The sequence below is a fragment of the Euleptes europaea genome, chromosome 1 (assembly GCF_029931775.1).
Source record: "Euleptes europaea isolate rEulEur1 chromosome 1, rEulEur1.hap1, whole genome shotgun sequence".
In the NCBI taxonomy this organism is placed as follows: Eukaryota; Metazoa; Chordata; class Lepidosauria; order Squamata; family Sphaerodactylidae; genus Euleptes; species Euleptes europaea.
Window position 1 is genome coordinate 124,524,334 of NC_079312.1, and position 12,932 is coordinate 124,537,265.

A 12,932-nucleotide genomic window follows, 5' to 3' on the forward strand; every position below is an offset into this window, starting at 1 on the left:
TTAATGATAGGACCCACATGACGTATGGGGACATCATCAATGAGCATAGTCCTCGTGTGTCAAGTGATACTGGTAAGGAAAATGGCCAGACCATTTGTCCCTTAATGTTGGGGTGGGGGCCTCGACAATATCATTGTCCGATGATGGCGAAACCTGACCCCTCCACAAAGGTGGAGAGTGTTCTTGGCTTCAAGAAAAACTCTGAGGAGGGAGATCAACGTTGGGAAGAACCTTGGTCCCAATGAGCATCTCAGGTCCGAGCTGAAGGCGATCTGCGAGCAGGTGGACTGTCACAACACGAAGGGGATCAGTTTTCAGCATGGAGACTGAGGAGACCTCTGTCAAGGCGAAGGCTGTTCCACCATCAATGGGGTTGCCTATGCTCTAGAGTCCACCAGCGCTGAGGGGATGGGCTGCACCCTCTCAGCAGAGGTCTATCCAGCCACAGAGAGTCCCAGTGTCGAGGTGAGACTAATGGCAATCGGCACCAAGGTTGGTCCCTCAAATCTGAAGGCGGCCGGGTCAGCACCTTAGCCTTCTTGCTGACTTGTCACCCGATTTTTCTTTCAGCTGTTTTTTGGCCTTTTTAATGGGCAGCTCAGATGACACCCTCGCTTCCAATGCCTCCATTGGTGCCACAGATGTTGAGGCCACTGGGACTGAGAAGACAGATGGCGTCCGGTCCTTCTTGCTCACACCAATCAAAGTGTCAGGCCCAAGGGATCTCTCCCACAGGGATTCTTTTAACCAGGCAGCCCTCTCCTGCCAGGCCTTCCAGGTATGTCAGGCACACGACTAGCATGTCGCTGGGATATGCCCTTTCCCCAGACACATCAGGCAGTCTGTGTGAGCATCATTCTTGCCAATTTAATGCTGCACTTTTTAAACAGGGCACCGTTCTTACTTTTATTGACCATTTCTCCTCAGGAAAGTTCACCAGAAGAGAAAAAGAGCCAAACTGAAGCAATCACATACTTTCTCCACTGCAGCAGAAAAAGAATTGAGGGGAGAGCACTCACTCCCCCTTGGTCAGGTGACCGTTTGGGCAGGAAAATGCTGCGCTAGACTGAGGGAGGGGACATTCCACGGAGCTGATAATTCTAGAAGCTGGAAAATCTTTGTCCGTGGCTGGCCTGGACATGCACAGTCCCATGTGGGAATGCACAGAAGCCACAAAGATGAACACTGTTTCCCCATTTCTTCGACTATTAATAGAGGAACAAACTCCTGTGTTTCACCAAGCTTTCCTAGGGTTATTATTTTTATGCAATCATTTATCCTGAGATAACCCTTCAATCTGACAGCCAGATCAGTTAAGAAAGAAAGATAGCCTAGAATACATGGTGAGCACGCCCAGAATCAACTCTTTTTTAAATGCTCAAATCTTGTGTGTATTTCAGATGATGAGATCCTTAGGTCTATTTTATTATTTGAATGATAATGCTGCCTGTTGAAATTCTCCAGGCATCTACAAGCCAACCCTACAAAGTAAACAGTCAAGCCTTATTTCCTGGTTCCTAGCCCCTGAAAACAACCATGGGCTGAGTTTCTGTCTCTGGTTGTACTTTTATCACAGTGCATAAATGGTTCTACAAATTCTCCCTCTTATGCCACTGCCACTCACACATTAGTAAATGATGCCCCAACGTTATTCTAAATTTTTACAGTTCTAGCTAAATAAAGAAATGATATTGAAGTGAATTATTCAATATGCAAAAGATATGGGACGACTCTACTTAGAAGAAACATTCTACCTCATGGGAAAGTGGATTTTCGGGCTCAGGATGCTTAGGCATAGCCCAACACCATGGCTTCTGCCACCACCACCCCAAAAAGATTATTGGACATTTTCCCTCCACAATACACTAGGAAGGTAGCTTGGGGTAAAAATATAACCCAGAATACAATTTGTGTTTTTCCACAGATTTGATATAGGGTGAAGTGGGTCACATTAGTACAGTTCTCATGGATTTTGAAACGTAACTGGAAAAACAACACTATTTTTGGAATTTGTCCTTGCCCAAGGTTCAGATAGGCTACCACAGCATGCTTTTGCTGTCCAAAATAAATTATGGAATTAAAAAGTTATCTCAGAGTACAGGGTTCCCATGTATCACAGTTTGACAATTTCAAAAGTGGTTTTTTTTGTTCGTTTTGGCTGTCTGGGGAGAATCTCATTTCCTCCAGCAACCAAAACAATGTTGTTTGAATACTTGGAACATACAGTTTCCCAAAACAGAAACACAACTTTAACTGAAGTCACCCAGATCGCCCAAAACAGATGACTAACAACTGCATTTACGTCACTCGAAAAATTGTCTGGAAGGTACTTATCCCAAAGGTTCTCAAAGCATAAAACAATTTTTATAAAATGATGGCTAGTTGCCAGTAGAAACGTGTACTGAACTTGGATGTGTACTAATTATTTTAGAACTGCTTCCTGTACTTGGATGTACACTAATTTTAGAACTACTTCCTCTACAGATGTTTAAAGGAATCCAGAACATAACAAAGTATTTCCCTTAATCATGTATATGTTTGTGTATAGATATACACACACACACAAATACATGATCTAATCCAGTAAAATACTAAAACCAGGTCTGCCCCTGCCTCATTATTAGCAACCGATGTAAACACTATGATGGGTAGCCATGTTAGCCTGTCTGCAGCAGTAGAAAAGAGCAAGAGTCTAGTAGCACCTTAAAGACTAACAAAATTTTTGGTAGAGTATGAGCTTTTGTGAGTCACAGCTCACTTCTTCAGATACAACTAGAATGTGACTTCATCTATCCTTAAGTAGAGAAGTGTGAATTCAGACACCCAATGGCAATAGCATGTAAATGTCAATAGCGAGTACCTCACATTCTAGTTGTATCTGAAGAAGTGAGCTGTGACTTTCGAAAGTAAATACCCTACCAGAAATTTTGTTAGTCTTAAAGGTGCTATTGGACTCTTGCTCTTTTCCAATGCAAACACTGATTTTCACATGCCTCTTGACTCCCTATTTTCCTCTTACAGTGGCCTAAAACACGTAGCTGATATTCCTTCATTTTTCCCTATCAGGCTACCATCAGGATTGAGGTAAAATTAGCACTGTTAAGACTCTTTTTAACACTTCATTAAGTTCCAGCAATTGTCTTCTTGCCTTGAAAAAGCTTATGACATGGTCTGAAAATCCCCCGCCCCGTCAACAGCATCAGCAATCTTTCCACTTGCCTGAAGCTTCGTTTCCTGCAGCTCTCCCCCTCTTACCATTCCCCTCTCATCACCACCGATGCTGCTCCCAGGCCAGAAGTAAGTTTTTATGTTGTCTGCACAGGCACAGACAACACTTTTGTTTTAGTGGGATTAACCCCATCCAATTTAATTTTAAGAATTTCAGATTTTTCTGCAAACATGGGGTTCCCCAAGTTTGCAGAAATATCTGCTTTCTCTCTGTGTGGCCCCAATCCACTGATTTAGATATTTGCAGATGGAGGGCACACTTGGGAAATATATATACAGATACTGCCATTGCAGTGGCTAATACCTGACACATTCTAGTACTTTGTCCGGAATGAAGATATTCCTGCTAGGGTTCCAAGACATTTGCAATTTGGCCCTTCCTTCATTTCACCACACAGAAAATATACAGAACATCTGAACAGGATACACTGTACACCTGTCAGGTATAATGTAATAAGTGCTTTATGAAGCAAGAACTAAGTTCTATTTCTTTATGACATAGAGAAATATATGCAATACATACCGGTAGCCAACAGGCCATGTGCTAGCTCCTTGAGCTTTTGAAGACAGACCTGGACTCATGCTGAAATTCTGAGAATTCCAACTTTCCCTCTAGCCTTCATAGCTGAGCTTTAAAATGTCCCTGCAGTGGTGCTTTAAAATATTAATCAAAATATTTGTAAAACACTCCAGAACATTTCCAAAAGATTTTCAAAAAATGATAATACAATGCATGTGTGTGTGTTAAGTGCCGTCAAGTCGCTTCCGACTCATGGCGACCCTACAATGCATACCAAGTTACAATACGAAGCTAACAGAAACATCTGAAGAAATGAGCTGTGGCTCACGAAAGCTCATACCCTGCCAGAAAATATTTTTTTTAGTCTTTAAGGTGCTACTGGACTCTTGCTCTTTTCTACTAACAGAAACAATTAGCTAAATCTGTAAAAAAAAAAAAAAAAAAAAAGGACCAAGATGGATTCTTTTTGCTGTTTTTAGTTATCCATCTTTTAAAAGCTGCTCCAACACTAGCTGCAATTCATCAAAAACCAACAGGGCAAACACAACCCTTCTCCCCCTCATGCATTCTGCTTTTATATCTAGCAACGAATAGCCTCTCTTAGTTTTTGACGTACTGATGCATGGTGCTGAAAATCATTATTCACAGTTATTTCTACACAGAAAATAGGGGAAGAAGAGAGGCCATGCACAACCACCACACTTCCTTCCCCAAGGCCACCCACTGAGTGAGGAAACAGAAAGAAAGGACAATGAAAACAAACCCATTCTGCAGCACTCACGGTAAATGCAAAACACATCAATGAAACAGCTTTCTTCCTCCCATCGGTTCTCATCTACAGCCAGAAACACCTCAACTTAAAATGATGAACAACTTAAAAGTGTGTGTGTGTGTGTGTGTTAGGTGCCATCAAGTCGCTTCCGACTCATGGCGACCCTATGAATGAAAGTCCTCCAAAATGTCCTATCTTTGACAGCCCTTGCAAATTGAAGACTGTGGCTTCCTTTATTGAGTCCGTCCATCTCTTGTTGGGTCTTCCTCAATATATGCCACATGGTATATATTTAATGGAAGAATCTTAGACTCAAAAGAGAGAGGTAGCTAGCTCCATTTTAGTTGTACATACGAATTGTTCATACAAATTTATTTATTTTTTCAAAAAGAGTTTAGCAATATTTCAGTTAATTCTCTGTTGGGAAACAAACAATTAAGGACACAGATGCAAACAATACATATGTTTCCAAAATGAGGCAGAACACCTCCCTCACAAACAAAAATGGATTAATAACACACTTTATATGCCATCCTAAAAGTACAATCCTAAACAGATACTCCCTTCTATGCCCATTATAACGGTTTTGATATGTGAAACTCTACACAGGATTGCAACTAAGTAGCACAAAGGAGCCATACCTCCAGGTAGGACAACTATAAGAATCTAGTTGCACAGAGAAAGCTCTCCCCTGCAAATACCATCCAAAATAAACTGATAATTTTACCAGGCACTTCAGAAGTAATATACATCGAGCAATAAGTTATAGGCAAATAAAGCAGACTGTTTACAGTAGGAGTCATTTAAACCCTGAATGACCCTTCAGTAGAGGAAGGGTAGCCTGTGTGGGCACTTTCATTTAACAGCAGTATTTGAACTACACAATTTCTCTGTTGTCACAGTGGTACATAAGCCTAAGCCAGTTCAAATATTCAAGTTCAGTAAGATGTATGAACTAAAGCAAGGGATCCAAGAGTCAAGCTACAGCCTTACAAAAGCGCTCACAAGCCACATAAAACCTTAAACCAAATTAAGAATGCTCCATGCTGGACAATGAAGAACTTGAGGCTATTTCTGCCAACTTCCTTTCACAGAAAAGAAGAATGAAACAGCTGAGGTTTTGACTAAAAGCACAGCCTGACACTTCCTCTTTTATATAATAGAGAATTCATTGGTGCACATCTTTGTACTTCATACACTCATCAGCAGAATTTGTCCTTAAGAAGCTTGCTCAGATTTTTCAAGAAATGGTGCCAATGAAACTTTATTGTGTAACTTGGGATTTTTTTTTAACTCTTGCTGGCTTCTACTTAGCGTCCACAAGCAACTTCCTACCAGTACAAAAGAAATTACTATAATCTTCCTTATATGCTATTTGCCTTGTGCCTCTGTTCTTTCTTTTTCACAGATCCCAAACCCAATTTTTCTGCCTCTCATTCAATCCAATTCACAATGTGTTATCAGACAATGGATTGTATTTACCACTCTGCTCAGCGGGCAGAGGCCTCGGAATGCGACAGCCTGAAGCTGAGCACCGTGATTTAATACAACCCATCCCCATTAAAGAGGTTTGTAAAACAAAGCCAAAAATTTGATAAGTGGTATTCAGATTTGTCACATAAAATTAAGGGGTGATGGCATTCTTTTTAATGCCACTGAATGGAGGAAGGTCTGGTTAAAGCTATACATTTTAATATATTAAATTCAATGATTTCTGCCCTAATTTAGAACTCTGTTTCTGTCAATGGAAACTAATTTGTACGGCATTGGTAATGCAATTGTCAAAACCTTCAGACTTGCTGTGCTTCCCACACCAACAATGAATGGGCTTAGACTGGAGTGGATTGTACTGCAAGTCTGCCCATGGTACTGCATAGGTTTAGGAACAAAAAAACACATTGGCCATTTATGCTTGATAATTAGCAGCGTGTTCCAGGCTGAAGTGCCCTGCAGCTTTTTTTGAGTTTCCATTCTGAATGAGCCCCATTAACACGACCTTTTGTGTTTGCTCCGCCCTCCCGGAGAAGAATCCCCTCAAAGAAGCATGCAAAATTCACAGCCAGCGTTAGCTATGCAAATGGAGGTTGCTAACAGAAGGAACAAAGGAGCAGGCGAGTGTATGTGGGGGTTTCTCCTTTTGCGTTGGGACCGTGAATAAGCATTTTAAAGGTCGCATTTAAAAAAACAGCTTTGAGAGAGCATCAAAATTGACCCTGCATAAATGGCCATTGTGTGAAAATACATATTTCCCTCACTCCCTTTCCATTCTTGTTATCTTACATTACAGCAAGAGAAAGTGAGGTCAGCACTGCAATCTGTCTCAACATCAGATGCTCGACAGTGGCTTGATTTTGATATCATGCCAAACACTTGTTTACACTAGCCACAGCTTAGAAGCAAAACCATAGTCTGAGATTCCAAACTACAAACAAACCATGGATCAGAGATGCTTGTCTGCTTTCATTTTCATCAGCTTAGCATTCCAAAATACAGCGGCTTCCAGAGGTGGCGCAGATGTTAAGTACAGTCAGTTCATATGCCAAACCACAGTTTGCTGGCCAATAGCAAAACACAGTTTGTCAACCAAGACGCCACACAAAACCACAGCTGAGTTTCTGAACTAATGAACTTCCTCACTGTTTTGTAAAGAGAGAGAACAAGAATGTGCTGTTCTCAAGCAATCTGGCTTTTAAAAATCTTGCAAGAAGACACCATATTATTTGATACAGACTCTTGTTATTCTGATTGCCTACAGTCATTAAAGTCAGTTGAAACAGCTGAAGAAAAGCAAATATAGAAAGAGGCTACCATGCAATATTTATAACTGAAAAGAAGCTTACAAATCACACTCTAAGGCAAGGATGCCCTAACACTCAGATTTAGGAATTCATTTAGAAAAAAATTATGCTGCCGCCCAAAGAACCTATTCAATGCCGTTTACAAAACAAAAAATAATAAAAATAAAACATTAAAAAATATTAAGATTCAGCACTAAAAATTCAGCCCAGCCTAAAAATAGATATTAAAAACCGACCAATTATTACTTAAAATAACAGTTTCCAAGCTAAAAAAGAATTAAAAGGTCTTAACTGGCGGGCTGGACAATATAGGAGAAGACAGTCCTTCAAGTTATCCAATTAATAAAATAAATATAAGCAGATTAGAAAACTGATACTTACAGCCATAATTAACTCAAAGGGGTGCTTATACACCCTCACGGGAGACTGGTATTTCTGCACCATGGTTGCAAATAATTAGTACTTCACAGATCTGGGGGAAAAAACAATAGGATCTAGTCATGTACAATGACCATGAACTATGGAGATCTTGCATGTCACTAACCATCACTAAAATCCCACATCCTAAAATAAACGTAACAAAATATTTTAAGAGAGATTTTAATAATTCATAAAAACAGTGTAGTGATCAGATAGGGATTTTAATCAGTAATTCATAAAAGCAGTGTCACGATCATAATATTTTTTCTACAATATTTTTTCCTTAATTTTTTTTAAACTTTCAGCATCATATAATTAAAATATGCCACAGCTACATTCAGTAACATTTCAAAGTTTGAGCAACTATACTTAAGACAGAAATTACTATACCTAACAACATGAAAACCTGCCACCAGTAGTATCCATATGCGCTCAATCTACTATTTTAAGCAAGGCAACTCTGGTTCAATTTATAACCACTTGCAGCCCATTCCTGAGGGGAAGGGCTGAGCTGGTGGCTGGAGGTGTCGCCTCCGCGCCACCTCCAAGGGAGGATTCAGCCTCCTCCCCAGCCAAAATGCTGCCCTTACCCTTGAGCCCCGTGGAACTGCTCCACAGGTTTCCACAGTGATACGCCACTTAAAAAGGAGGCGTATCTCGACAGGAGGGTAAAGGGGACGGTCCCAGCCTGAAAGGGCTTAGGAGGCCGCCTAAAGGCAGCTCCTCCCCTGGACTGCCCCAGGAACGCCCCCTGGGAAGACGGTGCACAGAAATGCGCCATTAGGATGCCGGTGAGAGGCTGAGCCAGTGTCTCAGGGCCACACCACCACAGCAGCACAGGGAGGCCGGCGGGAGAGGCCCGACGCCAGTGTCTGTGCCAGTCTTGCCAGCACAAGGGGCACGGGTGCTGGTGCAAGGGGCACGGACACCAGTGTGGGCCCTTGCGCTCCTCCTAAGGACTTTCAGCCCTCAAAGTGAGGAATGGGCTGTTACTTAGAAAGTGAATGAATAGCAGCGAACTAGATTGCATGACTATTGGTATAAAGGGCACCACCAGCATGAAGCTCCTAAGGTAATATTTGTGCTGCACATATGACTATATTACAGTAATTGGTTTTTAAGACTCTGGTCCTCATGGTTATATAAATGTGCTTGAATACACAAACTGATTTACTAGAAAGACTCAGTAATATGAAGTACTCTAATCCTCTAAGTAGTATGCATTAGCATTAAAAGCTTAGGTCTCATCTTTTGAAAGTGAAGTTGTTTTATTTCAGTTTCTTTCAGACAATCAGTTAACAGGCATGTAAATGTTACAGACAGGGGAATTTACTTATGACCTGTGTCTTTTTGGTAGACTAAGTCATTCCAGTCAACAAAATGTATCCAATGCAACACTTTTTTTTTCAATGCAACACTTATTGGGCGTTACTTTTCAATATAATACAACAGACAATATCTCTTGAGATTTTAATTTTAAATAAGCACTGTCCCGCAGTATGTACTACCGCAAACACAGAATCATTATAATAAGGAATAATAATTTTGCTATTTAAAAAACCCACTGACAATTTAGGTAGGCATTTGAAAAATACTGAACAGGTACTCCTGGGAGAAATTTTAGTTTCCAAGTGTTAGGATTTAATCAATACCATCAATTTATTTTAAAAAGCAGCATTTCCAACCAATACCAACAGATTTATATGATGTCCACATCATATCTATAGACTCCTCAACCCTTAACTGAAAAACACAGCGAGCAATTCCTAAAGCAAGACCAGGTGGTTACTGTCACTGCAAGGTTTTACTAGTACTCTGAACAATGTGCTTATTTAGCACTTGGAAATTTATATCCTAGAGAATTCAAACACATCAGTTTATTCAGTACAGGACATATTTTATATTATTTTAGCTACTCTGAGTTGCCACAGAGTTCAAAAGCAGAATTAATCATTAAAATTGTGGCTGATCCATCGACACCTAAAGTGGCCACTTGCCAAAAAAGTAGCCAATTTAGTTATCTGAATGCAAAATAAACCATTGCTTTAAAAATATCTAGGTCACTCTGTCCCTGAGCCTTGCAAGCTGGTAGCAATCATTTTAAAAATACAAGAACATTTTAAAATCAAGCATAATAGCTCTCAACTCTGTGAGCACAACAGAGGTGCTACAGTGAATAGTTCTAGTTTTTATTTCATGTTTAGTTTTCTTGGATCACCACTGAAATGAGGAAAGATGGGCAAAAAGGTTAACACTCCAGAGATAACTAGCTGCCTCCCAGACACTTACTAGGAACGCTTACTAGGTTAAAATGTCAACACCTACACCATATGCAATTTTTGTTTTGCAGTCAAGTCATAGCTGACTTATTGTGACCCCATACGGTTTTCAAGGCAAGAGATGTTTGGAGGTGGTTTGCCACTGCCTGCCTCTGTACCTCCCTGGTATTCCTTGGGGGTTTCCCATCCAAATACTAGCCAGGATCAGAGATGAGAGTATATGACTGGCCCAAGGTCATTGAGCAAGCTTCCATGGTGCAAGTGGGAATTTGAACCTAGTTTCTCCAGGTCCAAGTCTAACACCTCATCCACTACACCATGCTGGTGCTTCCTTAAGGAATGCATGGATGTAAACACCCACTGAATACAACTCCCAAAAGAGGTATTAGCATCATACTTTCATGGCCCACCTGCACATAGCTAACACAGAAGTGTCTTCTAACATCCATTCATAGGGCAGATAATCAGGACTGATTTTTTTTGGGGGGGGAGAGAAGGAAGAGAGTTCTTTCTCTCTACCAGATAATCAGGACTGATTGGGGATGGGGGGAGGAAAGAAGAGAGTTCTTTCTTTCTACCGGAACAAGTGACTGCTTCTCCAATTAGCCTAGGAATGCTAATGAAAGTTAACAGTCTCTTCCCAGGGCTGTGTTTGAGTTTTGAGTTTCTAAAGGCAAGGAACGCTGAGGAAAAAACAAAGCTCTCCAAGACAAAAACACAACGATCTATTTGCCAGCAAGTCATCAACCCATTATGTTTAAGTGGCTGGAAATAGGCTTTTTGAGGCAGCCAAGCAGGGCAAACTCAAATTAAGATCAAGCAAGCGCTTCAATGAGCAGCTGTTCTCCTCTTTTTTTTCTACACCTAACTCATCAATGGACTGCAAAGCTCTCCAAAACAATTTTTAAAGGAAACCTGTCATTTTTTTTAAACAGGGGCTAATGGAAATACTGTATTAACAGTGATCTAGGGTGCATTCGTTATATATTCATCTACCACCAACTCAAAATGTTCACATGCTGTAGACGTAGCTGCCTCCTAATTGCAAGTACTTCCCCAAATTTTTCTGCAGAATGGAGCCCAGCAGTGTAAGCCCCCAAAAGCCGACACTTCCCTGAACTTGCACAGGGCGGAGAAAAGGGTAGAGGGGCACAGAACAAAATCAATATGGACAGGCAAAACCACTCAAAAATTATGTCATATGCTGAAGAGGACACATTCATCACTTTTAGGCAGCAGGGCAGAAGAGGAAAAATACAGCCACACAGAATCATGGGCAGAAAAGCAAGAAAGGGGAAAGCACAATTAAATAAAAAGGCAAATTTTAAAGCCAGAGGACCTGAGTGTCAACTAATAGGAGTGGTGGAAAGAACAAAGAAAGAGAGCAAAAGGAATTTAGGACAAGAGTAGAAAGCAGAAAGGGACCTATGGCAGAGGAAGGAACGATGGATGAAGTTAAGAGGGAATTAACCTCTACCCAGCAGACTGTGTGCTAGAGGGTATCTATTCATTCAGAGAATGGGCAAGGAGCGGGTGCGTTGCAGGATTCAGAACAGAGATATAGAGGATACCAGCATCAACAGAAGATGGAGGATGGAGGTCGGGATGGGGACATAAACAAAAGAGGCACGGAGAAGGGGAATGCATACCACTACCTGTGAGGCAAGAGTACAGCAGCGTGCAACTGCAGAAAGGGAGAACAAGGCACGCACCTGGACTAATAGGCGACATGAGATCCTTGACTAAGCCTGGAGAATTTCGGGGAAAGCAAGAAACCAAAAGGAAGCTTTCGAGAGCCATAAAGCATATTAAGCGTTTTAGATAATTCACAATGGGTAGAAGTGTTAGTCTGTCTGCAGCAGTAGAAAAGGGCAAGAGTCCAGTAGCACCTTAAAGACTAACAAAAATATTTTCTGGTAGGGTATGAGCTTTCGTGAGCCACAGGCTCACGAAAGCTCATACCCTGCCAGAAAATATTTTTGTTAGTCTTTAAGGTGCTACTAGGCTCTTGCCCTTTTCTACTAAGCGTTTTAGAGGGAATGAAGCCAGCACAGGCGAAAGGGGGGAGGGGGACGGGGGGAGGGAGCCCCAGACAAAAGCCACGAAATAAATACCTTCTATTGAGACCCATCGAAAACAGCACAACGTGGCTTTTTGTTTCTGATTTTGCTACGGTACAACTCCCCCCCCCTTTTTTTTGTCTCCTCCTCCCTTTTTGGGAAAGGAAGTGTTGGGGAGATCATCTTAAGCGCAGAGAAGAGGGAGGAGGGGGGTGGAAGGGGCGAAGAGAGAGGGAAGGGGGGGGACCCGAGGGGGACCCCGAGGGACGGAAGTGCCCAAGCCGGCAGCAGACGAAACCCAAGACGCGGCTGTTGAAACCGGTGGGGGTGGGGGGGGGCCGAGCGCCGTTGGCCTACCTTCTATCGCGAAGGCCGGCTGATGTCTACCGTCATTTCGGCTCCCCGTTCAGGTCTCTCCGCCGACCCTCCTGCTGCTGCTGCCCCCGCCGGTTCCGGGGAGCAGCGCAACAACGGCAGCAGCAGCCGCCGGCGCGTTGTTAACCACTGACAGGGTTGGAGGACGGGCCCGGCCGCCTGCCAACTAGCGCGCCTGCGCACTGAGAGAACGGGCGATTTCCTCCTCCTCCTCTCCCCCCCCCTCCCCGTTCGCTCGGAAAGGAGGCGGGTGCGTGCGCGCCTTTGCGCATGCTCGACTCGGGACTGGTGAGCTCGCTCTTTGGGCGCTTGCGCGAACTGGGGAGAGATCGCGAACAAACGTCAAGGCTGGATTTTTTTTTTAATTACAAAAAAACACTCCTTTTCATCAGTTATTATGATGGTGTCTGCTTTTTCTTTTTTTTTTAATGCGACTGCACGTTCTTCTTTTACACCGGCGTCGTTGCGGGCAGTGACGTC

General features: G+C 42.3%; 1 protein-coding gene across 1 annotated transcript in view; it reads right to left on the reverse strand.

Annotated features, from left to right (window-relative positions):
* The window catches only part of SEC14L1 (SEC14 like lipid binding 1), a 55,960-nt gene extending 43,457 nt beyond the window's left edge, over window positions 1–12,503 (reverse strand). The window contains exons 1-2 of the mRNA XM_056859818.1: window positions 12,435–12,503; window positions 7,700–7,790 (exon numbers count right to left, since the gene is read on the reverse strand). Coding sequence (XP_056715796.1) covers window positions 7,700–7,762 — 63 coding nt within the window. The 5' untranslated portion in view covers window positions 7,763–7,790; window positions 12,435–12,503. The remainder of the gene's footprint in view (window positions 1–7,699; window positions 7,791–12,434) is intronic.
* Window positions 12,504–12,932: the final 429 nt, after the last annotated feature.